Source organism: Moschus berezovskii, chromosome 26 (genome assembly GCF_049115385.1).
Source record: "Moschus berezovskii isolate FMDL1 chromosome 26, NW_MosBer_1.0, whole genome shotgun sequence".
NCBI classification, from domain to species: Eukaryota; Metazoa; Chordata; class Mammalia; order Artiodactyla; family Moschidae; genus Moschus; species Moschus berezovskii.
This window is the reverse complement of record NC_142485.1, coordinates 25,377,599-25,400,715: the sequence shown is the minus strand read 5'-3', so window position 1 is coordinate 25,400,715 and position 23,117 is coordinate 25,377,599. Positions and strand designations below refer to the sequence as shown.

General features: G+C 43.4%; 1 protein-coding gene across 1 annotated transcript in view; it reads left to right on the top strand.

The window, feature by feature from the left end:
• The window catches only part of MTMR7 (myotubularin related protein 7), a 98,849-nt gene extending 76,885 nt beyond the window's left edge, over positions 1-21,964 (top strand). Inside the window, exons 7-14 of the mRNA XM_055416498.2 lie at positions 717-849; positions 10,501-10,610; positions 12,304-12,429; positions 14,179-14,228; positions 16,386-16,586; positions 17,938-18,078; positions 19,964-20,090; positions 20,965-21,964. Of these exons, the coding sequence (XP_055272473.2) occupies positions 717-849; positions 10,501-10,610; positions 12,304-12,429; positions 14,179-14,228; positions 16,386-16,586; positions 17,938-18,078; positions 19,964-20,090; positions 20,965-21,327 (1,251 nt within the window). The 3' untranslated portion in view covers positions 21,328-21,964. The remainder of the gene's footprint in view (positions 1-716; positions 850-10,500; positions 10,611-12,303; positions 12,430-14,178; positions 14,229-16,385; positions 16,587-17,937; positions 18,079-19,963; positions 20,091-20,964) is intronic.
• Positions 21,965-23,117: the final 1,153 nt, after the last annotated feature.

Below are 23,117 nucleotides of genomic sequence, written 5' to 3'. Positions count from 1 at the left end.
TAGGACTTGTCCCCTTCTTGACCTTAGTTACACAGGAGTATGGCAGAAGTTTACATCGTGAATTTCTTCAAAGTCCATTACCACTGAACCCAGTTTGCACTAAGAGCTGCCACTTTTTACGTATGAAGTTGTGGTAATGAATGTGACTTTACAAAGCCCTCTCTGGAGATTGAAATAGGGAGGCTGGAGGCAGTGTCTCTGGAGATGTAGCACCCACTGGTCCTGTCTCTCCCTCAAGGTTGAATTGGGTATCTGTGAGACTCCCCTAGGCAAATTAGAATGACGTCGCCCTTCCTCTACACTGGTGTGTTTATTGGCATTCTAATACTGGACGATATAATCATTTCACATAAGAGCTCTATGCTGCCAACTGCATCTGCCGGTACTCTTCTGCCAGCCAAGGCTGTCCTGTTGGGTGTTAAATCGGGACAGCTTAGCTCTATGGAATCCCACCCTGGGAGCCGCAGAAGGCAGCTCCAGATGGGCTTATCTCTAGGATGCTTCCCAGCTCAGAAAATGTTCCCACGTTGACAAACGGACGTTGTTGAATGTAGGCTCAGCCCAGGTGTCCGTAGACACCCAGCCCAGCACAGTGGTCCTGGGATCGAACGCATGTTTCTGCACGCCGTATTGAATGTTCTTATGGATAGCTGTGACGTGTTGTGATTGTTCCATGAATATCCTTGGTGACTGTTCTGTTTTGCTGCCCACTGCAGCTTAATGCGATGGCAAATCGTGCTGCAGGGAAAGGCTATGAGAACGAAGACAATTATTCCAATATCAAGTTTCAGTTTATCGGGATAGAGAACATCCATGTCATGAGGAACAGTCTGCAGAAAATGCTGGAAGGTAAACCATTTCCTTATGCACAGCACTGAAAAAAATGCAGTTAAATGTTTTGATGCCAAAGTGGAATAAGAGAGTCTCTTGATGTGAAAATTGTGCTTTACTATGACATTGTTCGCCGGGGTGGGATCAGTTGGGAAGAATTTAAGAATTCAGGGACTCTTGACACATTTAACAGCCATTCTCTTATTTTTGGCATCGTGGTGGAGTGGCTCTGTCACGTGGTCATTAGCTGTCAGTCTCTGTTCCATGGTATACCGAAGAACGCACAGGGATTTGTTTTCTGGCTCCCTCGTACTAGTTTGGCCCACATTCAAGACCGTGTGGAGATAAAGCAGTCCTGCCTTGAAAGCAATCATCAACTGTTCGTGTGTGGACGTGAGCTTCATAAACTGAATCCCAGTGCTTGAGCAGCCATTAGAAAGACATTGGGGATCAAGCCCACGTCCTCCTTTCCATCAGCGGCAACCGCTGCAGCGGAACCCCTCCACCTGCCCCCGCAGGTGACACGTGCAGACAGGCTTCCAGACTCCCGGGGAGAGGAAGTCACAGAGCTGGGCTGTGTGAGACAGAGCAGTTATTCGTGTGGCCACACCAGCCGTAAGCTAATTGCCAGAAATCATGTATTTCAAGCAAAACCATCTTCACTGACTGGTTATGCCCTTGTGAGTGTCAAGGCCCAAGGAGACGTCTGTGGCCATGTCCACCACTTCTAACTCTTGTGGGAACTGAAGAGAAAGAGCAAGGTGCAGAACCCATAGCTTTGTGCCTGGGGACCAGTGTGCGTGCGTGCTTAGGCCCTTTGTTTGTGTCCACCTCTTTGCGATCCCATGGACTATAGCCTGCCAGGCTCCTCCGTCCATGGGATTCTTCAGGCAAGAATACTGGAGTGGGTTGCCATGCTCTCTTTCAGGGGATCTTCCCGACCCAGGGATCAAGCCCACGTCTCCTGTGCCTCCTGCATTGCAGGCGGGTTCCTCACCACTGAGCCACCTGAGAAGCCTGCCTGGGGACCAGGAGAGGCTGTAAATGCTGTGCTGCTCCCATGTTTAGGGGGTGATGCCCTGGGGAGGTGGCCTGCCTGTGAGGGAAAGGGGTGGGCGGTCCTCTCTGAAGGGAAATATGGGGCCTGGAGTGAAAAGGGACAAAGGAAATGCTGAATTACCTTTTTCTCAGAATACCCATTTGCTCTCAGTTCTCTGCTTAATTTCCCTGCGTAATGAGAGCAGGATGTAGTGAGAACCTAGAGGTGGGGCTGGAGGAACTTGAGTGTCACAGACAAGCCTGATTCCCATTGTCCTTCCTGGGATCCTGGGGTCATCTCGGTCATTATGAAACTTGGTCTTTGAGGCTCTGTTACCTGCTGTAAAATGAAACTGTTGGACTAATCATTTCTCTGGACCCCTTTAGCTCTGATGGTTCTGTGAGTCCACAGCTTGATATCCCCTGGTTGCAAATAGTTTAAAATAGAACCTTTGAATGGTTAGGGAAAACACCTCTTTTTGCATCAGTAAAAAAAAACAGGGCTTCCCTGGTGGCTCAGCTGGTAAAGAATCTGCCTGCAATGCGGGGGACCTGGGTTCAACCCCTGAGTTGGGAAGATCCCCTGGAGAAGAGAATGGCTAGCCACTCCAGTATTCTAGCCTGGAGAATTCCATGAACTGTATAGTCCATGGGGTCACAAAGAGTCGGACACAGTTGAGTGACTTTCACTTTGCATCTGTAGAATAATCACGGCTGTAGAGCTGTCTCCATTTCTACTCCACGTGAACTTTGTTGTATCTCAGGTGACAGGAGGGCTTCCCTGGTGGTTTAGATGGTAAAGAACCACCTGCAGAACAGGAGATGTGGGCTTGATCCCTGGATCAGAGAGATCCCCTGGAGGAGGGCATGGCAACCCACTCCAGTATTCTTGCCCGAAGATTCCCATGGACAGAGGAGCCTGGTGGGCTACAGTCCATGGGGTCGCAAAGAGTCAGACATGACTGAGCGACTAAACAGCAGCAGCAGGTGACCGGAGCATGCTCTGGGCTTCGAGATTCATCAACTTCTGGAGATTATTGTGGATGGTGTGCCTGTCCCTGCTATAAGTTGTGCTTTTTAGAAGTTGGTTAAACTGGACCAGCTCGGTACTGTTATTGATAGAGTAGTCTGATTTTAGTATGAAGAGTGTTCATGATCAGAATCTTTAAAAATGTATGCTTTTTAGTAATTTCATAAGCTGACTTTTGAGAATATGCATTTTCTGCTATATATTCTCAAAAGAAAAAAATGTATCTTCTTCAGGGCTTTCCAGGTGGCGCTAGTGGTAAAGAACCTACCTGCCAATGCAGGAGACATGAAGAGTTGTGGGGTCGCAGAGTCAGACACCCCTGAAATGACTTAGCACGCACGCATTTTCTTACATGCGTAAGGCGACTCCCACATGGCAGTCTGGCTTTTGTTTTAAAAGGAGCATTTACTTGGTTTCTGACGAGGAACCTTGTCTCCTTCCCTTAGACCTGTGATCTGACTTGCTGTTTCTCGAGGCCCAGCAAACTGGTGGAGTTCCAGAGGGAGGGTGGCCTGTGTTCCTCAGGGGACCGTGGTTCTGCGCCACTTCCCCAGCTCTGTGCCGGCCCCGTAAGCGAGGACAGCTCTCTGGATGCCTTTCAGGGGACTTGACTGATGTCCAGCTATCTGTTTTCACCAAGTAAATTATAAGCCACTCGTGGAGGCTTCAGCTGATGAAGTGATGCAATCAGACCCACCTTTTGAGGTTTTCCTCCTTCCAGTAGTTGTCGTGCCATCAAAGAGACTGGGAGGTTTGTACTGCTGCTCACTCGGTAGGAAGGGGAGGAATGTGTTTCCCTGATTATTACCTTCTTCTCAGGGTTACCGATATTACCAGAATAGAGTCTGAATAAAGAAATGAAGCATTGTTTTGCATTCTGCCCCTATATGTGAGCCCCGTCTGTGAGCAAGAGCGGCAGGAGATTTCATCAGAAACTGAACTCCAGGACCAAGTTCACTTCTGGTGTGGGTCCTTTTATAGAGCTCATTGATTGAATGTTAACTTCCTTTCAAAAATTTTATCTGTTTATTTGGCTGTGTTGGGTCTTTGCTGCGGTGAGGGCTTTTTTCTGGTTTCAGAGAGCGGAGGCTACCCTCTGGTTTCACTGTGGTGGCTTCTTTTGCTGTGGAGCACGGGCCCTAGGGTATGCAGGCTTCGGTGGTCACGGTTCCCAGGCTCTGGAGCACAGGCTCCTTAGTTGCGGTGCATGGGCTTAGTTGCTCCCCAGCATGTGGGAACCTCCCGGATCAGGGGTTGAACCTGTGTTCCCTGCACTGGCAGGCAGATTCTCTACCACTGAGTCACCAGCGAAGCCCTTGAATGTTAACGTTGGTTTCTAAGTTCTTATCCCAAACTATTTTGTGGCATTCCCACCTCACAGTGAAAAAACCCTTTCAGTTACATAGCAATTGTAACTGAGTTAAGTATGAAGTGCTTTTCACAGAGCCTTTCCTTACGACACTCTACGGATCCATCCGTGTTGCTGCAGATGGCATGATTTCATTCTTTTTAATGGCTGAGTAATGTTCCATTGTATACGGAAAGTGCTGTTTCACAGAATACATCTGGCTCCAAGGTGCCTATGAAATATTTCTCTCTGCCCAGAGTTAATGTTGCAGGTCTCAGCCCCACTGTCCTTTTCATCTGATACTTTTTTCCCCTTACGTTCTTACTTTATGACATGATGGCTAATTCATCCTGGAAGTAAAGAAATGTAAGTTAAAACCTCAAAATACCATTTTGACTTATAGTTTAAAATTAAAAATTGAAAAGTTAAATTTATTTACATATTGAAATTGGAAAAGGAAGTGGCAATCCACTGGCAGTATTCTTGCCTGGAGAATCCCCGTGGACAGAGGAGCCTGGTGGGCTACAGTCCATGAAGTTGCAAAGAGTGGGACACGACTGAAGCGACTTAGCACACATGCCCTGCTCCCTTACGGGTGGCTTTTCTTAATTCCTTTATTCAAGAGATGTGAAGTAAGCAGAATTTCAGAGGCAGAGAAGCGCGTGCCCTTGTGGTGTGGTCTGCGTCCACTCAGCACAAGTTCATCAAACATAATTTAATAAACCACATGCCGGGCTGGGTGGGTGTTTTCTCAGCAAGTTGTTTGACAGAGATACAAGCCTCAGCCTGACAGCGATCAGATGGGAGCGGGGTCAGAACACGGAGACAAAGGCCCGGTGCCCAGTCAGCAGTTGGGACAGTACTATAGTGAAGGGCTGTTTGTAAGAGTCACTGGCAACAATTGGGATCTTTATAGCAGGCCCCAAGTGGTAACCGCTTTTGTCGTTTGCCCTGGAATTGGGGGCAGTGACAACGGAGAAAGTTTTGTGGTGAAATCAGCTGGCCCCGGAGACATCTGATCTGTGCTTCTCTGTGAAGCCCAATTGTTCGGAACCTTTATTGGGAATGAAGGGATGATTGAAAGCAGGGAACTTGGAGTGCGTCCCAGGAGGCACTGCCGCAGTGGGGACTGTGGGCTCATGACCCCTGCTCTGGTGTCCCCGCCAGGGGGTCTCAGGGGCACTGAAATCTAGAAGGGAGCAGTCCCCCAACACACCTGGCTCCAAGGTTCCCATGAAATATTTCTGTTCAGGATTAATGGTGCAGCTTTCAGCCCCACTGTCCTTTTCATCTGATACTTTTTCCCCTCACCTCCTTACTTTATGAGATGCTAATTCATCCTGGAAGACATGGTAGAGTTCAACCTTTTATAGTCAAAATTTTTCATTTTTAAGTATTTTTTGTAGTATTGCCTACAAGTTTATGCTATGAAGTTCTACCATTTACGAGCTAATAAAAAACTATAATGGTTGATCTTTTTTTCAGTTCTCTATCTTCTGACTTCCCCCAGTATTAATTTCCTGAAATTGCTAACCGATTAGACGAAAAGCAGCCAGTAAGACGTGGCTGAAAAACCTGGTCATTGTGCCTCGGACTTGCCCAGTGAGGTTTGTAGTAAGTGTTCTGTTAGAGCAACCGGGCTCTGCGTCAGGCTCCACTGGTTATCAACTCATGGTTATTTGGCAGAAAGAAATCCATCAAGAGAGTGACCCTTGCTCTCTGTGTTGTAAGAGGGTGTGGAATGTGGCCGTGAGAGCGCTGGATGGCGGTGCCTGGTGTAGGCGGTGAGACCACAAGCACCAGGAAAGAGACGAAGGAGCACGACCCTCTGGGGGGTGTGCATTGTGACCAGGCTTCCTGCTCAGGGATTCCCTGGCTGAGTGACCAGGGATGACTTAGTAAACCTCTTCAAGCCACACTTGCCAGTCTGAAAATTGGGAGTGAACATAGCCTGTATGGTGGACAGTGGATGGAGAGGAACCCAGCACAGCACCTGTTTATGGTAACTACGTCGTTACCGTAGAGACGCACCTGTACCTCAGACAGTTCCTGAGAGTTTTCTTTATGCTGGGTATTGCAGAGAAAAAATGTTTCATTTAGTAATACAAAGTGACTTTTGATGTAGGGCGAAGGTCACGGTGGGAAGAGAGGAAAATGCTTGCTTACAAGTGATCTCCCTGAGGGCTCTCCTTGGGTGAGTCATATGGTGGGATGTTTTAATTGGATGTCAGAGCCTCTGGGTGACTTTAGCAAAGGAAAGGACAAGAGAAAACAGATTTAATGAGAGAATGACTATTTTTAATCCTAATTATGCTTTACCTTGACAATTCAGATTAAACATTTTCACCCTTGGAATTATCATTTCTGTTTTGTTCATCTTGACAGCTAGTTTTTTTGATGACTAAAACATTTACAAAAGGAACACTTGGAGAAGAAAGTGTCTCCCATAAAACTAAAGATAGACATGATTCATATTAGGGAGTAGGCGAGCAGTCTTTCCATAAGGCTGCAATTGAGATTAGGCAATTCAGTCTCTGCTTGCCAGTGACAATGTGGTTTCAGACTCAGTGAGCGTGCTGGTTGTGGCAGCTTTATGGAAAGATTCTCCACTCGTTATGTCCCCAGCTACACATGCTGCTTTTTTCACCGCTTCTGTTATTTGCTGCCAACATCTTAATCTTATGTGATTTGTGGCCATCTCTCCAGCATCTGTCACTAATATCTTATATCCACCCAGCTTCCCTGTTCTCAGGGCCCTTCTTTGTTCCAAACTAGACTTCTCTATTTCCATCTGCCTTACATTTCCTATTTAGTCTTCGCCATTCCTTAAGCCCCACCTACAGCTGAGTCCCGAATTGAGGTGGCCCATCTACTTTTCAGTTTCAGATCTTAGAGACAAGAAAGACCGTTCCACAGGGCTGGTCCCTACCCAGCCATTCTGGAGGAAGAAGTGAGCTTCACTGGCAAAGGAAGATCACCAGAGGTTAATTTTATCCTGAATAAATTTCTTATTTCCTCAGGTGCCATAATAATCTATCTTTTCTTTTTAAATGTTGTTTTTTTGCTTCTGGGGTGTATGTATAGTTACCCTGTTCTGTATAAGACTGATGTCACTAGACCTGGACATTAAACTCCCCGTGAGTAAGTCACAGTTCTATGATCCGTGGCCGATGCCTGCCTCTGAGGTCAACTGAAATGAACTTTGTTCAGCAAAATGGTTTGTCATTATTGGTTTGGGTTTGGCAACAAGGGTGAACGGATCAGTATTTCTGCCTTATCCTGAGTTTATCCAAACAAACCCACCAGTTTTACATGTGAAAATTCAGGCGCTAACTGTTGGAATCTCAAGTGTACCCCCATCTGACCATGTGTGTTAATCACCTGCGGGCTGATGGCTCTCAAGAAGCACCCCTCAGCGTCTGAGGGCGAGCACGCTCAGTGAAAAAAAATTCATGAAAGCCGGGGTGGCTGTTTCACTGAACATCCCTAGTTTCAGTTCAGTTCAGTTGCTCAGTCATGTCCGACTCTTTGCGACCCCATGAAACACAGCACGCCAGGCCTCCCTGTCCATCACCAACTCCCGGAGTTCACTCAAACTCATGTCCATCGAGTCGGTGATGCCATCCAGCCATCTCATTCTCTGTCGTCCCCATCTCCTCCCAACTCCAGTCCCTCCCAGCACGAGACTCTTTTCCAGTGAGTCAACTCAGATGTAACTAAAAGCAGACGTGTTAAACAGGGAGCCGTCCTCAGTGTGGAGGGAAGCAGCAGCTGGCCCCCTGGCTGCGAGCTTGTGAGGAGGGGCATCCTCTCCCGGGGCGCCTTTTAGGGCCTTGTTCTCTGAGCGGGCGGTCCCCTCTTGCCTGTTGGCACAGGCCGCTCCCTTAGCTGGAAAGCCCGGTATGTTTATTTTTAAACGTGCTGTCATTTCCACACCTGGTGGGAAGAGAAGGCGCAAGGGATCATTTGTTCTTGGACTGAGCTTCAGAGTTTGGATACCAGGACATCCCTCCCGCTCCTTGGACTTTTGAGATGAAGGCGGATGCCAGCTAACCCTGAGCGCTTTCAAACACCCAGAAAGTCTAGATGGTTCAGTGAAACGAACGAACGTTTGCCAGTCAGCGTTATCTGTGGAAGATTTAAAGGCCTCAGAGAATCCGTGGTGGAATGTGTGTATTTTAGGATGAAGTTGCAAACGGCAGGCGCCCGTGGGAGGGGCTGCAGTGCAGAGGGCGGGGAAGTCCGTGCGCCACGCGGAGGGCGCGCGGCACTGCCGCCGGCCCCATCCTTGGCTTTGAGCACAGATCCGCTCCCCGCCCGCCTGACTCAATTTCTCACCGGGGCTGCACGCATTTTTCAGTTGCAGCAGTTTCAGTGCCTGTCTTCAAGCTGCGTACATAACCCCCCAAGGTCATGGAGAAGGTTTTCCCAGGGGAGCCGTGGCAGGATTGTTTTATGGCACCAACTTCTGCACGTGCTCCTGTCTTAGAGTTGCTCCTCGGCCCAGGTGTGAGCCAGCCGTCTTTTCCCATCTCCCCTAACCGACTGCCCCTTTGCCACCTTGCAAAAGGGCAAACACCTTCAGGCTTATTATGGTGCATTATTCCACGGTACGTGAGAGGGTGCGTGCTAAGTCGCTTCAGTCTTATCCAATTCTTTGCGACCCTATGGACTGTAGCCCGCCAGGCTCCTCAGTCCATGGGATTCTCCATGCGAGAATACTGGGGTGGGTTGCCATGCCTTCCTGCAGGGGATCTTCCTGACCCAGGGATCGAACCCGTGTCTCTTACATCTACTGCATCGGAAGGTGGATTCTTTATCACTAGTGCCAACCTGGGAGGCTCCATGGTGCATGAGAGGGCACACAGTTTTAAAAATCATCGGAGAGGCATGTATGCAAAAACTTTTGAAAACTGCAAATCAGGGTAATCTTACTTGAACAACCTGAATCTCTGCTGGTGGAGACAGGACAGCACCATGTTGTCAGCAAAGGGACAGTGCCTTGAATCAGAGTGAAGCCTATTTCTCCAGCTTGGTATCTAGCTCAGGGCAGGCTTATGGAAGGAAGAATTCGGAATCTTGGCTGAAGATATTCATAATACTGTTTTCTTATGAAGGGTTTTTTTTTTTCCTGGGAATCTTGGTGTTACTGCATCATCGCTGCCATCTGTGACTCAGTTTAACTGTTATCCTTGTGCTTTTTGTGTGTGGTTCTTATGCTGCGGGAAATATGAGTGCACCTTCTGTTATCTGGCATATTTGAGGGAAGGGCATCTGATAGATGGCTGTTAACAGTTAATATGTATTACAAACGCACAATGCTTTTAAAGACAACAAATTTCAATCTGTGAGTTTAGAGCTGGAAGGGCATTTAGATATAATTTAATACACTTTTCCTATTTTAAACATGAAGAAACCAAAGCCCAAGGAAATAAACTCTATGCCCATTATTTAATTTTCCTTGATTAACTTATAGGATTTCTCGAAAGAGCTTTATAGGTATGAACCCTGTGAACTTTGGAATGTCATATTTATGTCATAGTCAGAACACCAAGCCCTAAAGCTTTTCCATGCTTCATGTTAACTAAAAGAGCAGCTCTTGAGAGGAAACTGCCTGTGATATTAGAGAGATGTTTACATACCTGCCTTAGTTTTGTAAAACACAGGTATCTTTGGAATCCTGGATTATCTTCATTTTCAATCAAAGGTAAAACCCCTAACTTGATGCTTTAGAGGCGTTCAGAAGTCTCATACTTAAATTCATATCCTTTACTCCCTTTGAGGGAGGGTTGCTAGCAGGAGGAGTTTGATAATTTCCATTTAAGACTTTAGGACAGTTCTTGGTGATAGACTTCTAGCTGGGAAGGTGCTGGAGTTCATTATCTGAGTCTTTTCCTCCAGAGCACTTGTACTCAAGTGCTCCTTGAGGCCACTTTAAATATGTTGGCTGGAAGAATAAATCTCTTACTTTTACTATGGCAACATTCAATGGTTTTTATGAATATAAGAGTTTAAACTTTACAAATATAATACTTCTAAACAGATGCAATGTCCCCTGTGAACAAAGAAGACAGAGAAGGCTTACTTGGACCTGGTTCAGTAGAATGACATTTAGCAAGCTTGGGCATTTACCTTGACTCCTCCAGAAAATGGCTACAATGAAGGAATCATTAACAAACTACCTGCAAATATGATCACATGTACAGTGAAGGACTGCCTGTATTTTGCTTCTGTAACACAGTTTTTCTTGCAGTGTGTGAACTTAAATCTCCCTCCATGAGTGATTTTCTGTGGGGACTGGAGAACTCTGGCTGGTTGAGGCACATTAAGGCCATCATGGATGCAGGCATCTTCATTGCAAAGGTATGCGATTGCAGAGAACAGACTATGGGGCAGAGCAGCCAGTGCACTGTGATACCGGACAGAGATCTGGTTCCCTTCCATGAACTCCCCCATCCTAAGCTGGATGATACCTGGTTTGGGGAGCTGGCTTTGCAGACCTCCATGAAATCTGCTCTTTGAAGATGGGATTTTATGAAAGATAGGATGATGTTCAGTTGATAGTGTATCATCAGGGCAATAAACTGGTAAAATACTTTCAGAGTAATCTGAAAGTAGTCTTCAATTATGCTTGGTTCTGGGTGGAGGAAAGAATTTTTAAAAAATTATTAATGATGTTTCATTTTCTTATGATCTTCATTTGAGCAGGAACAATAGTCAATTTGCTTTCAGAAATGAGGAAGTAGAGAAAAGAAAAAGGGAAATAATCATTCACGTTAGAATTACTTACTTCTTGTCCTTTTACATTTTGTAAAAAAGAAAAATCAATATTGGAAAATGAATGAAACATTATGAATAATTCAGGCGCTAAAAAAAACTACAAAGATGAAAGTTATTCCCCCACAAAAAAAAAAGTTATCCCAAAGCCCACCACCTAGGAAAAAACCTTCATTAATATGGATGAACATTATTGTAGACATCTTTCTGTATATAGATAAACATAAATAGTTTTATAAAATTGGGACTACATTAGTTTAAAATAAAAGCATAAAATTTACTTTGCATTTAATGGATAAAAAACAAACTGAAGTAAACTGGGAGGAATTGAGCTTTCACTATGTTTTCCACCATAGAAATAGTATTTCCTGAAAGATACTTCTAAGGTTAAGAATAGAGATTATTAACAATAAATTAGCAAATTAATGTTTTTTTAAAAAAAATTGGAATATAATTGCTTTACAATGTTGTGTTAGTTTCTGCTGTACAATGGAAGAATTTTCTATTATAAAGTACATCCAAATGTGAGTTACCAGAGTGACCCAGGCTTGAGGCTCCCATCTTAGCAAACAGCTCCCCATTTTTCAGCAATGGCATAAGCAAATATCATGTTCCTGAACCTGGTAGGTAGATCCCGTTCTGCCAGAGGAAGATTTTGCTCATACAAGCTATTTTTGAATGCATTGTCTATTTTGTTTAGTGGGTAGTTTTTTAAATAAACCCCCTCAGATTCATACCTTAAGACAAGCATATCTTTTCTGATGACATGGTATGCTCCCCTTTATTAGATAATTCATTATTTAACAAATATTTATTCAGTGCCAGCTACTTTTACTTGGCTTTTATTCTTTTATCTCTAACTTCACTGTTTCAGTTTATAATTTTTGTCTTTTCCTTTTTGAGAATGATTGTGGCCAGCAGCAGCTCCAGAATTTCAATTGGAAAGGTTTAAGGTGGAAGCCGGGTGGGGCCCAGAGGGGTAGAAAGTAGGCTAGGAGACATTTGTTCAGGAAGCCTGCTTGTATGAAGTTCAGAAGCTGGGCTCCTGGCTTCTGGGTATTAGGGAAAGGAAGTAACGCTTTGGTGACCAGCCCAAACTGCTCCTTGGCTCCGCCCTAACTGCATACTTAATAAATGCAGGAACAGGTTTGGGTACTGATTTTTCTTTTTTGCCTGGAAATCTTTTTTTGATTCTGTGAATACAAAACTGAACCTAATGCTGATGATTTTTCCTGTTGATTGCCATCCTTTGTGACTCTTTGCTGATGCTGTTTTTCAGGCAGTTTCAGAGGAAGGGGCCAGTGTGCTTGTTCACTGTTCTGATGGCTGGGACAGGACCGCTCAGGTGTGCTCGGTGGCCAGCCTCCTTCTGGACCCTCACTACCGGACTCTGAAGGGCTTCATGGTGAGTGCGGCCATCTGGCCACAGTCCCGTGCACGCTGTGCCTGGACAGAAAGGACTTCTGGCAACTATTAGCAACTCTTCTTCCCTCCTCATCAATGTTATTTTTCTGTTAGTAGATCAGCAAGATTAATTAAAGGGGAAAAGGTGAAATAAGCTTGGAATAAGATGAATTTCTGGGATTTGGGAGTCAATTCAAATCAATGTTATTAAAAGTGAATTTGGGGGCAAATATATACATTCAGCAGTTTGTAAAATAGTTTCTTATATTTGTTTTATATATGTTCCAAGTTTGAAATATATTTTCAAGTTTGAGATAACATAGGACTATAAAACAGAAAACACTTTTCAGAAAAAATATTTGGAGAAAAAAACTATAGGAAAAAGTGTTTCACTTACTGCTTTTGTATTTCAAATAATCCTTCACAACTGTGGATGAGAATATTGAAAATGTCAGTGTTTTGGGGTTCTTCCCTGAAATTGTGAGTACATTCTCTCCTAGATCTAGCACTTTTTAGGTATGCATCAGAACTTGATGCATTGCTTCATCTGCAAGGTATCGGTGATATTTGTCTAGGTGTCTGGAAATGTGAAGCTTTGGCTAAGCTGGGACCATTTTCTTAGAATGACTGCAGGGACTTCCTAGTGGCTGGGAGCTTATCTGGTTCCTGCTTTTTTTTTTTTTTCATTTTTGACTGACATTTAAAATTTTATTTATTTTTGGCTGCAAATGGGTCTTTATTGCTGAGGGGTCAGTCTCTTTTACCCCATCTTTCACCACTGGCTCTTTTTGATTCCTTCCCATTAAATTTATAGGTTGTCAAGGCAAAATGTCAACCAATCTTTTCTTAAGAGCTCTGGCTGTTTTACAGCATTGGTGATATTGATGGTATTATCCTATATTATTATTTTTTAAACTCCACGCAATTTAAGAGTATAAATTTGTGTTACATCTCTGACTCCACAGCAGGGCTGAAACTTTCAATATGCTCCAAACCCTCCTCACTCTAGGATTCTTCTAAAGTCTATTAAAGATCACTGGAAAACATTCCTTAGTCTCTTGTAAAGAGGTTGTTATTTGGAGTATTGACTGAAAGTTGGACTTGATGGGTTGTGACGGTTTCTGGAGCTAGGTTACCAGGTGGCATTGACCACTTTCTAACTGTAATCTTGGATGAGTAACCACCGTATTTTCCCTCTGTAAAACAACAGTGATATTAACACCTCCTTCCCCTCACCCCTGTGTATGAGATGGTACATGGAGCGATATGAACAGTGCACGTCAAGAGCATTCTGGGTGATGGCAGTACATCTTCCCACGTCTACTCCCATTTATTTCTCCTACAGAAGACCTTCAGCTTTGCCCTCTGACGTGCACCTGTATATGGGCAGATAGTGTTCATTCATTTGCAGGTTACCAAGGGTAGTGAGGGCTTCCCTGGTGGCTCAGAGGTTAAAGCGTCTGCCTCCAATGCGGGAGACCCGGGTTTGAGCCCTGGGTCGGGAAGATCCCCTGGAGAAGGAAATGGTAACCCACTCCAGTATTCTTGCCTGGAGAATCCCATGGACGGAGAAGCCTGGTAGGCTACAGTCCACGGGGTCGCAAAGAGTCGGACACGACTGAGCGACTGAACGGAACAGAAGGGTAGTGAATTATGCTCCACGAACTTTTGAATCCTTCAGAATTACTGGTCTGGTCTCTTACTTTCCCTCATTTGCTTCTCCTCATGATATTTATATTTTCTTATATAGGTATTAATTGAAAAGGACTGGATTTCCTTTGGTCATAAGTTTACTCACAGGTAAGAAATGTTTTAAAATCTTGTGATTTTAAATTGTGAATTTAAGGTTGAGAATAAAAAAAATTGTTTCTGAATTTCTCAACTGAGTGGGGAATAACAGCCTGTTTTCAAAACTGCCTTGGGTATCCTATTCAGAAAGTTAAATTTTTGTTATATATGTTGTATCACAGATAAAGAAGTTCTAACTTGAGAACTCTTGGTATTTACTGAGCAGAACTGATGTTAAATTTTTCCAGATGAGACAGAGAAGTTGGTTCATTCATTGACCTAGAAAGGATAGGCTCTCTCTTCCTTCCACATGTATTTGATTTACTAGATTATCCCATTTTTCTAAGTGCAGATATTTCCTGTAAGCTACACATTGGGAAATGCCTGTACAAGTTTCTTTGATCTTCTACACTGGGAGTTAAAGTAGGCTCATTGTACGGCATTTGTGTCACAGGTGAGGTCTGTGCCAGCTGTCTGTGGGGAGCTAGGGTGGGACAGCAGCCTGGGCTTTTGAGTCCGATAGGCCCCGCCTCAGATCCAGGCTGTGGCATTTCCTGTGTGGCTGAGGGCATCAGTGTTGAGTGTTGGTCTCCCGCCTGTGAACAGCGGAGCCTTCCCTATCCCCTGGGGTTCTGGCAAGGCTTTTAAAACCGTGTATGGGATTAGCCTACTAGCCCATCCGAGTGCTTTCAATAAACAGAAGCTACTGGCCTCCTTTGGTTAGTGTGGATAGGAATGCCTGATGGGTGCTGTGCTGTCTTTAATCCCTGAATGTTATTAATGCAGGTTGTAGCTGGTATGGTCTCATCTTTGGGGCTAAAATTTATATTTTAGGCAGCATGCTGATAATTTAGAGGCTTTGATACACATTTTTCATTGGTTGAATGTTTTCTTAAATTCCGAATTTATGGAGCTGCTCATATTTGTTTTTGCATTTAGCATTAGTAAATGGCAACCCACTCCAGTGTTCTTGCCTGGAGAATCCCAGGGACGGGGGAGCCTGAGCCTGGTGGGCTGCCGTCTCTGGGGTCGCACAGAGTCGGACACGACTGAAGCGACTTAGCAGCAGCAGCATTTATTGCGGTGGTTTCCTGGATTTCTGTTTCTATATTTTTCCAGGAAAGCACAATGATTTGACTTTACAAATGAGAAAATTAACAGGCAGCCTTTAAGATCACATTGTTATTTTCAGTTTGGGGGGTTCTACTGTCTGCTAGGCACCTAGGACCTCTGAGGGAGAGGATCTGGGGCAGGAAGAACATGGAACTGGCTGATAAGGGTGTGTTTTCTGAGGCAAGAACCTATTGGGCAACCCCATTATAAAGTTAACAAAGGTGAGTAGGACTAAACCCTTTGAAGGTTTCCAGTTTCTAATGTTTCCACCCTTGGCAAAACTACTAAACCAATCCTTGCTCATCTTTATTCCTCAAGTTGATTATCCATCGCTTGAAAGATGAGACTCTATATTATTATTCTGATTTGATAGCACCCAAATCACCCTTCTGGATTCTTTCTAAAATTCACATAACAGTGTAGGAGGACTGGGCAACTGTTTAAAAATCAACACAAACATGAGGAAGCAGATTCTGATGTACTCTTGAAAACAACAAAAGGGGAGATATAAAGGTATGATGGAATCTGAGGTCACATGGAAATAAATTATTGACAAGTTTTAACACTGCTTTGAAAATGGAAATACCCCTTGAAACTTGGGGAATCAGTTTTTTAAAGTTGTTTTTCTTCCTAATAAAACCATGCAGAAGTGAGAAACTCTATAAAGTGGCTTACGCATTTCTTTCCACTCTCCCATGGGTCACTAATTAAAATAAAGTGGAAGACTTATTTCAAGTTTTGGATGTTCTTTTAAAATCAGAATGAAATATTGCTGCTTTTCCCTGTAAAGACTCCTGGAATTTTATCTCCAGCACTAACATTTTTCTTTTATAATTATAACATAAATATGTCCCTTCTCTGCCCAGACTTTTTAAATTGTAATGCCAAGAAAAACTTTTAAGTTATGTTTTCCCACTTCTTTTGCGTTCCAGTTTATAAGATCAGATCTGTTTAGGAACTAGGGTTGCTTTTATGACTGTTTTTGATTTTATAGCTTTCTAATTAAGGAAGAAGAAAAAAACCTTGCTGTAAAATCTCTAATACTTTGTTTTACAGATATGGCAACCTAGATGGTGATCCCAGAGAAATCTCTCCGGTTATCGACCAGTTCCTTGAGTGCGTCTGGCAGTTAATGGAACAGTTTCCCTGTGCCTTTGAGTTCAATGAGAGGTTTTTGATTCACATTCAACATCACATCTATTCCTGCCAGTTTGGGAACTTCCTATGTAATAGCCAGAAGGAGAGACAAGAACTCAAGTAAGTGTTTTTAAAGATTTTGTGTCTGAGAGTTTCAGATGGTCCGCCGACAAAGACGGGCACGAGTCCATTCTGCCTAGTTCCTGCCTACTGTCCACAGGTAGACGGCAAACTTCACGGTGGCACTGATACGGAAAGGAAGCTTCTTGGGAGTCAGGGAAAGTGATTTTTGCATTGAAAAGGAAAAAGTTACACAGCTTTGGTGGATATATTCTCATAATAGTTGCAAATATAGTAGTCCCTCCTTATCCATGGTTCCACTTTCCACAATTTGAGTTATCTGAGGCCAACTGTGGTCCAAGATTAGATGGAAGATTCCAGAAAAAAACGATTCGTAAGTTTTAGATTGTGGACCTTTCTGAGTAGCATGATGAAATCTCACACTCTCCCACTCCATCCTACCTGGGATCGCCTGTTACTTAGTAGCTGTCTCAGTTATCACAATGCTTGTGTTGCAGTAACCCGTTTTACTTAATAATAAAGTTCAAGAGTAGCGATGCTAGCAATTCATATATTTTCTTATTATGCTTAATTTATAAATGAAACTTTATGATAGGCATGTATGTATAGGAAAACACGGTATATACAGGGTTCACTGCTATCCATAATTTCAGGCAACTCCTTGGAGTCTTGGAACAAACACCCCATGGATAACGGTGGACTACTATATTGCTTTAATTGAAAGGGGGAAAAAATAGATGAAATGTGGACTTCTGAAAAAGTCAAAAGCTTAACAGCAAAGTGACTTAAGAACTGCAAGTGAAAGAACATTTTTTAAATTTTTATATAAAAAAAATGTGGTATATATAATATCAGATTTAATTTTGCAAATGATCAGTTCAAATAAAACTGACTCTAGTTTTATCCTGAGTGGAAAGAACATGACTTTTTCTAGTAGATACAATTCCTGATAAATGGTACATCCTGTAAGCTCACCTGTTTTCTTAGGTATTTTGTGATTTGTTGTGATAGATTAGCAAAAGGGACAAATGTCATAGGAATACAGTGACAATTAAATGAGAGAAAATATGTGAAGCATTTAAGTAGTATAATCCAGTGGCTACTGGGGGGAAAATTTCAACAAAATGCATGTGGTTTTATTTTATACTCAGGGGGATTGGACATCTTAAAGCCAAGATGTCCCCAGAGAGCAGGGGAGTTGAGACTCCTACAAGTGCTCTTTTGCTGCACCGTGAAGACACAAAAGACTATCAGTTTCCCTGCTGAGAACAGGGACCCTGATATAACAAGTTGTAATTCCTTTCCAGCTTTAATATGTCTACCATTAGACATGTCTACTATTTCTAAGAACCAAGGGAAGTCATTTTAAGGCTTATTTTCTTTACAACAGAATTCAAGAAAGAACATACTCTTTATGGGCTCACCTGTGGAAAAATCGGGCTGACTACTTGAATCCTCTGTTTAGAGCTGATCACAGTCAGACCCGGGGAGTCCTTCATCTCCCCACAGCGCCATGCAACTTCATGTACAAGTACGTAAACCTCTGGGACCTCACTGGGTGTGGTGGTGCCTTAGACTCTGGCACTGTTTACCACGTGGAGGCTGAAGGGTATGTAACACTGAGCTCCAACGCATTTTTGCCCGTGTCTCCTGTGCCTCTCTTTCCCCTCTAAATACGGAATTCTCTTTAGAAGTTGATGTTTTGTAGTAATGATATCCTAAGAATGTAAGTTTCACTTTTATTTAAAAGTGAAAGGAGGAGAGGAAAGAAGGAGTGAATAAATCAAGTGCCTGAGAAGTTAAATGTGGAGTCGCAGGTTTAGTTAGTGGTCATGACACAGCTTACCTTTTGCTGCTGAATCAAATGGAACTATTGCCCTGTGGAAATAAATTCAAGATTGTCTATACAGGGATGGGAGAGCCTGGTGGTATCCAACAGATGCTACTAGGTCTGTAGGCTCTCTTTTATCCTTGAGTTTTTTCCCTGTGGATTTGTATGATACAGAAGGGCAACTCAGAGGTCAGGAAAAAAGACAAAACTACACAGAAATCACCAAGAAACCACATTCCTTCTCCCTCCCTGCCTCAATATACCCTTTAGTGGCTTTTCGTCTCTAGAGCTTTCATTCTCATTGGGTTGGCCAAGAGGTTCATTCTGTATGAATAAACCCAAACAAACTTTTTGGCCAACCCAGTAACGACTTCAATCCAGTTATTTCCCCAGAATGCTACAGAATAATATTAATTCTGTCACACTGAAAAAAATGCCTCATGGTTTGTGTGAACTGGCAGTTTTGAGACCTGCTGAGATACATACCCTGCAGTCAACTGTACTGCAACTAATTTGTTAGCTCTAGCCATTCAACACATACATTACTGAGGCTCAAGCACTGTTCTAGGCACTGTGGATAAATCAATGAATGACACCAAGTCCCTGCTCTCAAAGTACTTTTCTGAGTAAGTCTACAGGTATCCTTATGCTAATGCTATTACAGGCATACTTCTGAAATAATGTGGGTTTGGTTCCTGGCCACTGTGATAGTGAACACTACAATAAACTGAGTCACAATTTTTTAGTTTCCTAGTGCATATAAAAGTTCTATTCACACTACACTGTAGTCAGTTGTGTGCAATAGTATCATGTCTAAAAATCAATCTAACAATGTTAGATACCTTAATTTAAAAATACATTATTGTTTAAAAAAAAATGCTAGCCTTCAGTGAGTAGTACTAGTAGTAACATCAAAGATCACTGATAACCATAAAAAATGAAAAATCTTGAAATATTCTGAGCATTACCAAACTGTGACACAGAGACACAAAGTAAGCAAATGCTGTTAGAAAAACTGTGCTGACTTGCCACAGACCTTCACTCTGTAAAAATGCAATCTCTGCGAAACAAGGTACACCTGTATTTTTATTTGCATTCCAGTATGCTTTACTGTATAGGATAAAAAAGGGATTTTTTGCAAATGTAAGTAATCCTAGTGGCTGTCATTTAAAAAACCTCAAATTTAAAAGATTCCTTTGTGGCTGAAAGATTCTAAATGGTGATATAAACACTAATTTTCCAAGTTGACTTCCTAAGTAAGTCATCTTCTTAAGCCAAAAAAGAAAGAAAATGGTAACATGTACTGCTACAATCTATTTTAGTAAAATATATTATGTGCCTTTTAATTCAGTACCATCTATTCAAGTAGATTCTTCATGAATTTACTCTCCCCAAAAGAAGTTGACTGATTCAAGAAAATGAAAACATTAACATGAAATTATTACCTTAGTGAGTGATTCTTTTGACCCTGTACTTCGCATTTGGTTATTATTAGGACTATAGTTTGAAATATACCTTGGAAGACTCAAGAATGTCAATGTACAGACTGTGACACGGTTTCATGAAGCTCTGCCGTCCTCTGCAGGTTTTGGAATGGAATGTATAATCGCTTTGAGAAGGGACTGCAGCCTCGACAATCAGTCACAGATTACCTCATGGCCGTGAAGGAGGAGACTCAGCAGTTGGAGGAAGAACTCGAGGCCCTGGAAGAAGTAAGATACTCGCTCTTGCTCACCTTATTTGCTGACGATTGCTGCTCTGGGAAAAGCCTCTCGTGACTCAGGATGTGTGAAATGCAGCAACACAGCCATTTCATATTTTTGTGCTTAGTTGCATCCAACTCTTTGCGACCCCATGGACTATATAGTCTGCCATTTCCTCCAAGGGATCTTCCCAACCTAGGGGTCGAACCTGCATCTGTTTGTGTCTCCTACATGGGTAGGTGGATTCTTTACCACTGTGCTACCTGGAAAGTCCTTTCATAGTTTTAGCCAGAAGGTAACCTAGAAACACAATCCTACCAAGTAAACAGTGAGATCATCGAAGCCCAGACCTACACACTTGATGCATTTCAGACATCTGGTTTGGCTCACTTCCATAGTTTGCTTTGGGGATGATGAAGATACTAGGAAACGATAGTGGTGAAACCTTGTGAATATACTTTTAAAAACAACCTGAACTGTACACTTTAAGAGAGTGAGCTACTTCTATCTTAATTTTAAAAATTAGATAATAAAAACCTCATTCCTGATTTTTTAAAAAATGTACTTTCAGTTCACAGGATGAAAATCATTATGTAAAACCATACAGGTACAGAAAGAAGGATGACTGCTCTTTGCCAGGTGCTTTACCCAGGCTGTTTTCTGCTTTTTTACAGAGTGCCATTCTTACATTAGGAAGAGAGCGAGCGTCACAGAATTGAATTATTTTGTCCAGAGACATAAAGTCTAGCTTTGAAACCAAGTCCATCTAAATCCCATTTTCTTAACATTTCACCCAGCTGGGAGATAATGACACTAAAAGGCAGGCACATAAAAAAGATACATTATTTATGACTGTTCCCTGAAACTGTGGTTTCTTTTCTAGAGGCTGGAAAAAATTCAGAAAGTGCAGTTAAATCGCACTAAGGTGAGGAGTAAGCAGAGTGAGCCCAGCAAACACTCAGGATTTTCTACCTCGGACAACAGCGCAGCCAACACACCTCAGGATTACAGTGGCAATGTGAAGTCCTTCCCATCTAGGAGCCCTTCCCAGGGCGATGAGGATTCTGCTCTGATCCTCACCCAAGACAATCTGAAAAGTTCAGACCCAGACCTGTCCGCCAACAGTGACCAAGAATCGGGGGTGGAGGATCTGAGCTGCCGCTCCCCCAGTGGTGGGGAGTGTGTGCCGAGCGAGGACAGTGGCAAGGACCGGGATTCTGACGAAGCTGTGTTTCTCACCGCCTGAGGATCCCCTGCCATGGAGTTCCCGAGTAAAGGACACACAAGGAACACTTTCCAAAAATAAGGGAACAGTGCAATCTCAAAAACAGCCCAAGAAATGGTACGGGTCATCGAGAATTATAAAATGCAGTGACGAAAAGGAAAAGAGTCCAACTTTGAGTTCCTTTAGGTGTTGATGAACAGGAAACAGCCATTTCTTTTATCAAGCAAATATAAGGAAAATTGTTCCCCATTCTAGACTGTGGAGGTTTTATTCACTACAGAGCAATGACCTCTGCCATCACCTGAGGTTATCAATTCATATCTTCCTTGCCTGCAGCTGCTCAAAGTGCCCTGACCACGTTCCTTCACACTTATCATCTTCAATCTTTCCTTTTAGTTCCTTTCCAGATGAATATTTTGTTTCCTCAAATATTTGACACTTCCTTCCTTCTTGACTCTGTTATCAGGATTTTTGTTAATAGATATATTTCTGTAACAGATGAGCTTTGTAATTCTGCTTAAGCTTAGTGTTCAGATTTAATGATCACTTTTAACTTTTCCTTATAGATAATGTATTTTGAATTGTTATAATAGTTTTGTTGCCTTTCCCTGGAATTTCATATTTCTATTTAAAAAATGCTAAAACTTACCATGCATTTTTCTTTAATACCAGTCTAATACCCAATAAAGTAGAAACAATATTTATGCTCTAGTTCTTAAATATGATTTTGGATCACATTATCTTCTTAAAAACAACCTTTTATTATTGGTTCCAGAAACTACATTACCAAGACAAGGGGGTCAGCCCCAAGCCTGATTCCAGAAGTATAACTGTATAAAGGTACAGGGTACCACTTCAATGAAGGAAGAAGCTCACTAAAGAACTGGAGAACACTGTTGTCATGCCTGCTTAACCAGTGGAATATGTTTTGTCATTTGTCACTTCCTAAGTTGTGTTAAGGAGAAGGCAATGGCAAGCCACTCCAGTACTCTTGCCTGGAAAATCCCATGGATGGAGGAGCCTGGTAGGCTGTAGTCCGTGGGGTCGCTAAGGGTCGGACACGACTGAGTGACTTCACTTTCACTTTTCACTTTCACACATTGAAGAAGGAAATGGCAACCCACTCCAGTGTTCTTGCCTGGAGAATCCTACGGAAGGGGGAGCCTGGTGGGCTTCCATCTATGGGGTCACACAGAGTCGGACACGACTGAAGTGACTTAGCAGCAGCAGCAGCAGCAAGTTGTGTTACCATGGTTAAGTCAACACTATACCTGTGGAGCCCATGCAGTAGTCTCAACCATCAGCTCTGTTCATCTGCAGGGTCATGTTGGCAGTGCAGTCTGAGCAGGGAGTCTGACAGGGAGCAGGTCTGCCTCGCTGGGGCTGCCACGGGGGAGCTTTGCTGGCTCTGGAATCTGGTCTGTCCCCACCCAAGCACAAGAGCTAAGCCTCCGCCTTTCCTGCTGCAGATTGTGGCTTCTGACCCTTCCTGACCAGAAAGCCTGTTGAGAATTTGGGAGGTGCCTGAAATGGGCCTTCACAGTCCTTCCCAGGTGAGAGCCAGAGCGCCACTCACTGGGAAGCATGGCCCCCAGGAGGCCTGGTGAGAACACCTGGAAGCTGCACACCCCAGCAGATCTTGAGCGGAGAAGCGGGTGGGCAGAGCTGACGGCTTTGCTCTCAACGACTCTGACTGGCCAGGGAACTTGGGGCACAGGTCAATGTGAGACCACAGACATAGCACTAGTGATTTTCAAGCTGCTTCTCCTGCTGTGCTTGGGCAGGGAAACTGATCTGCAGCTTCACTTACT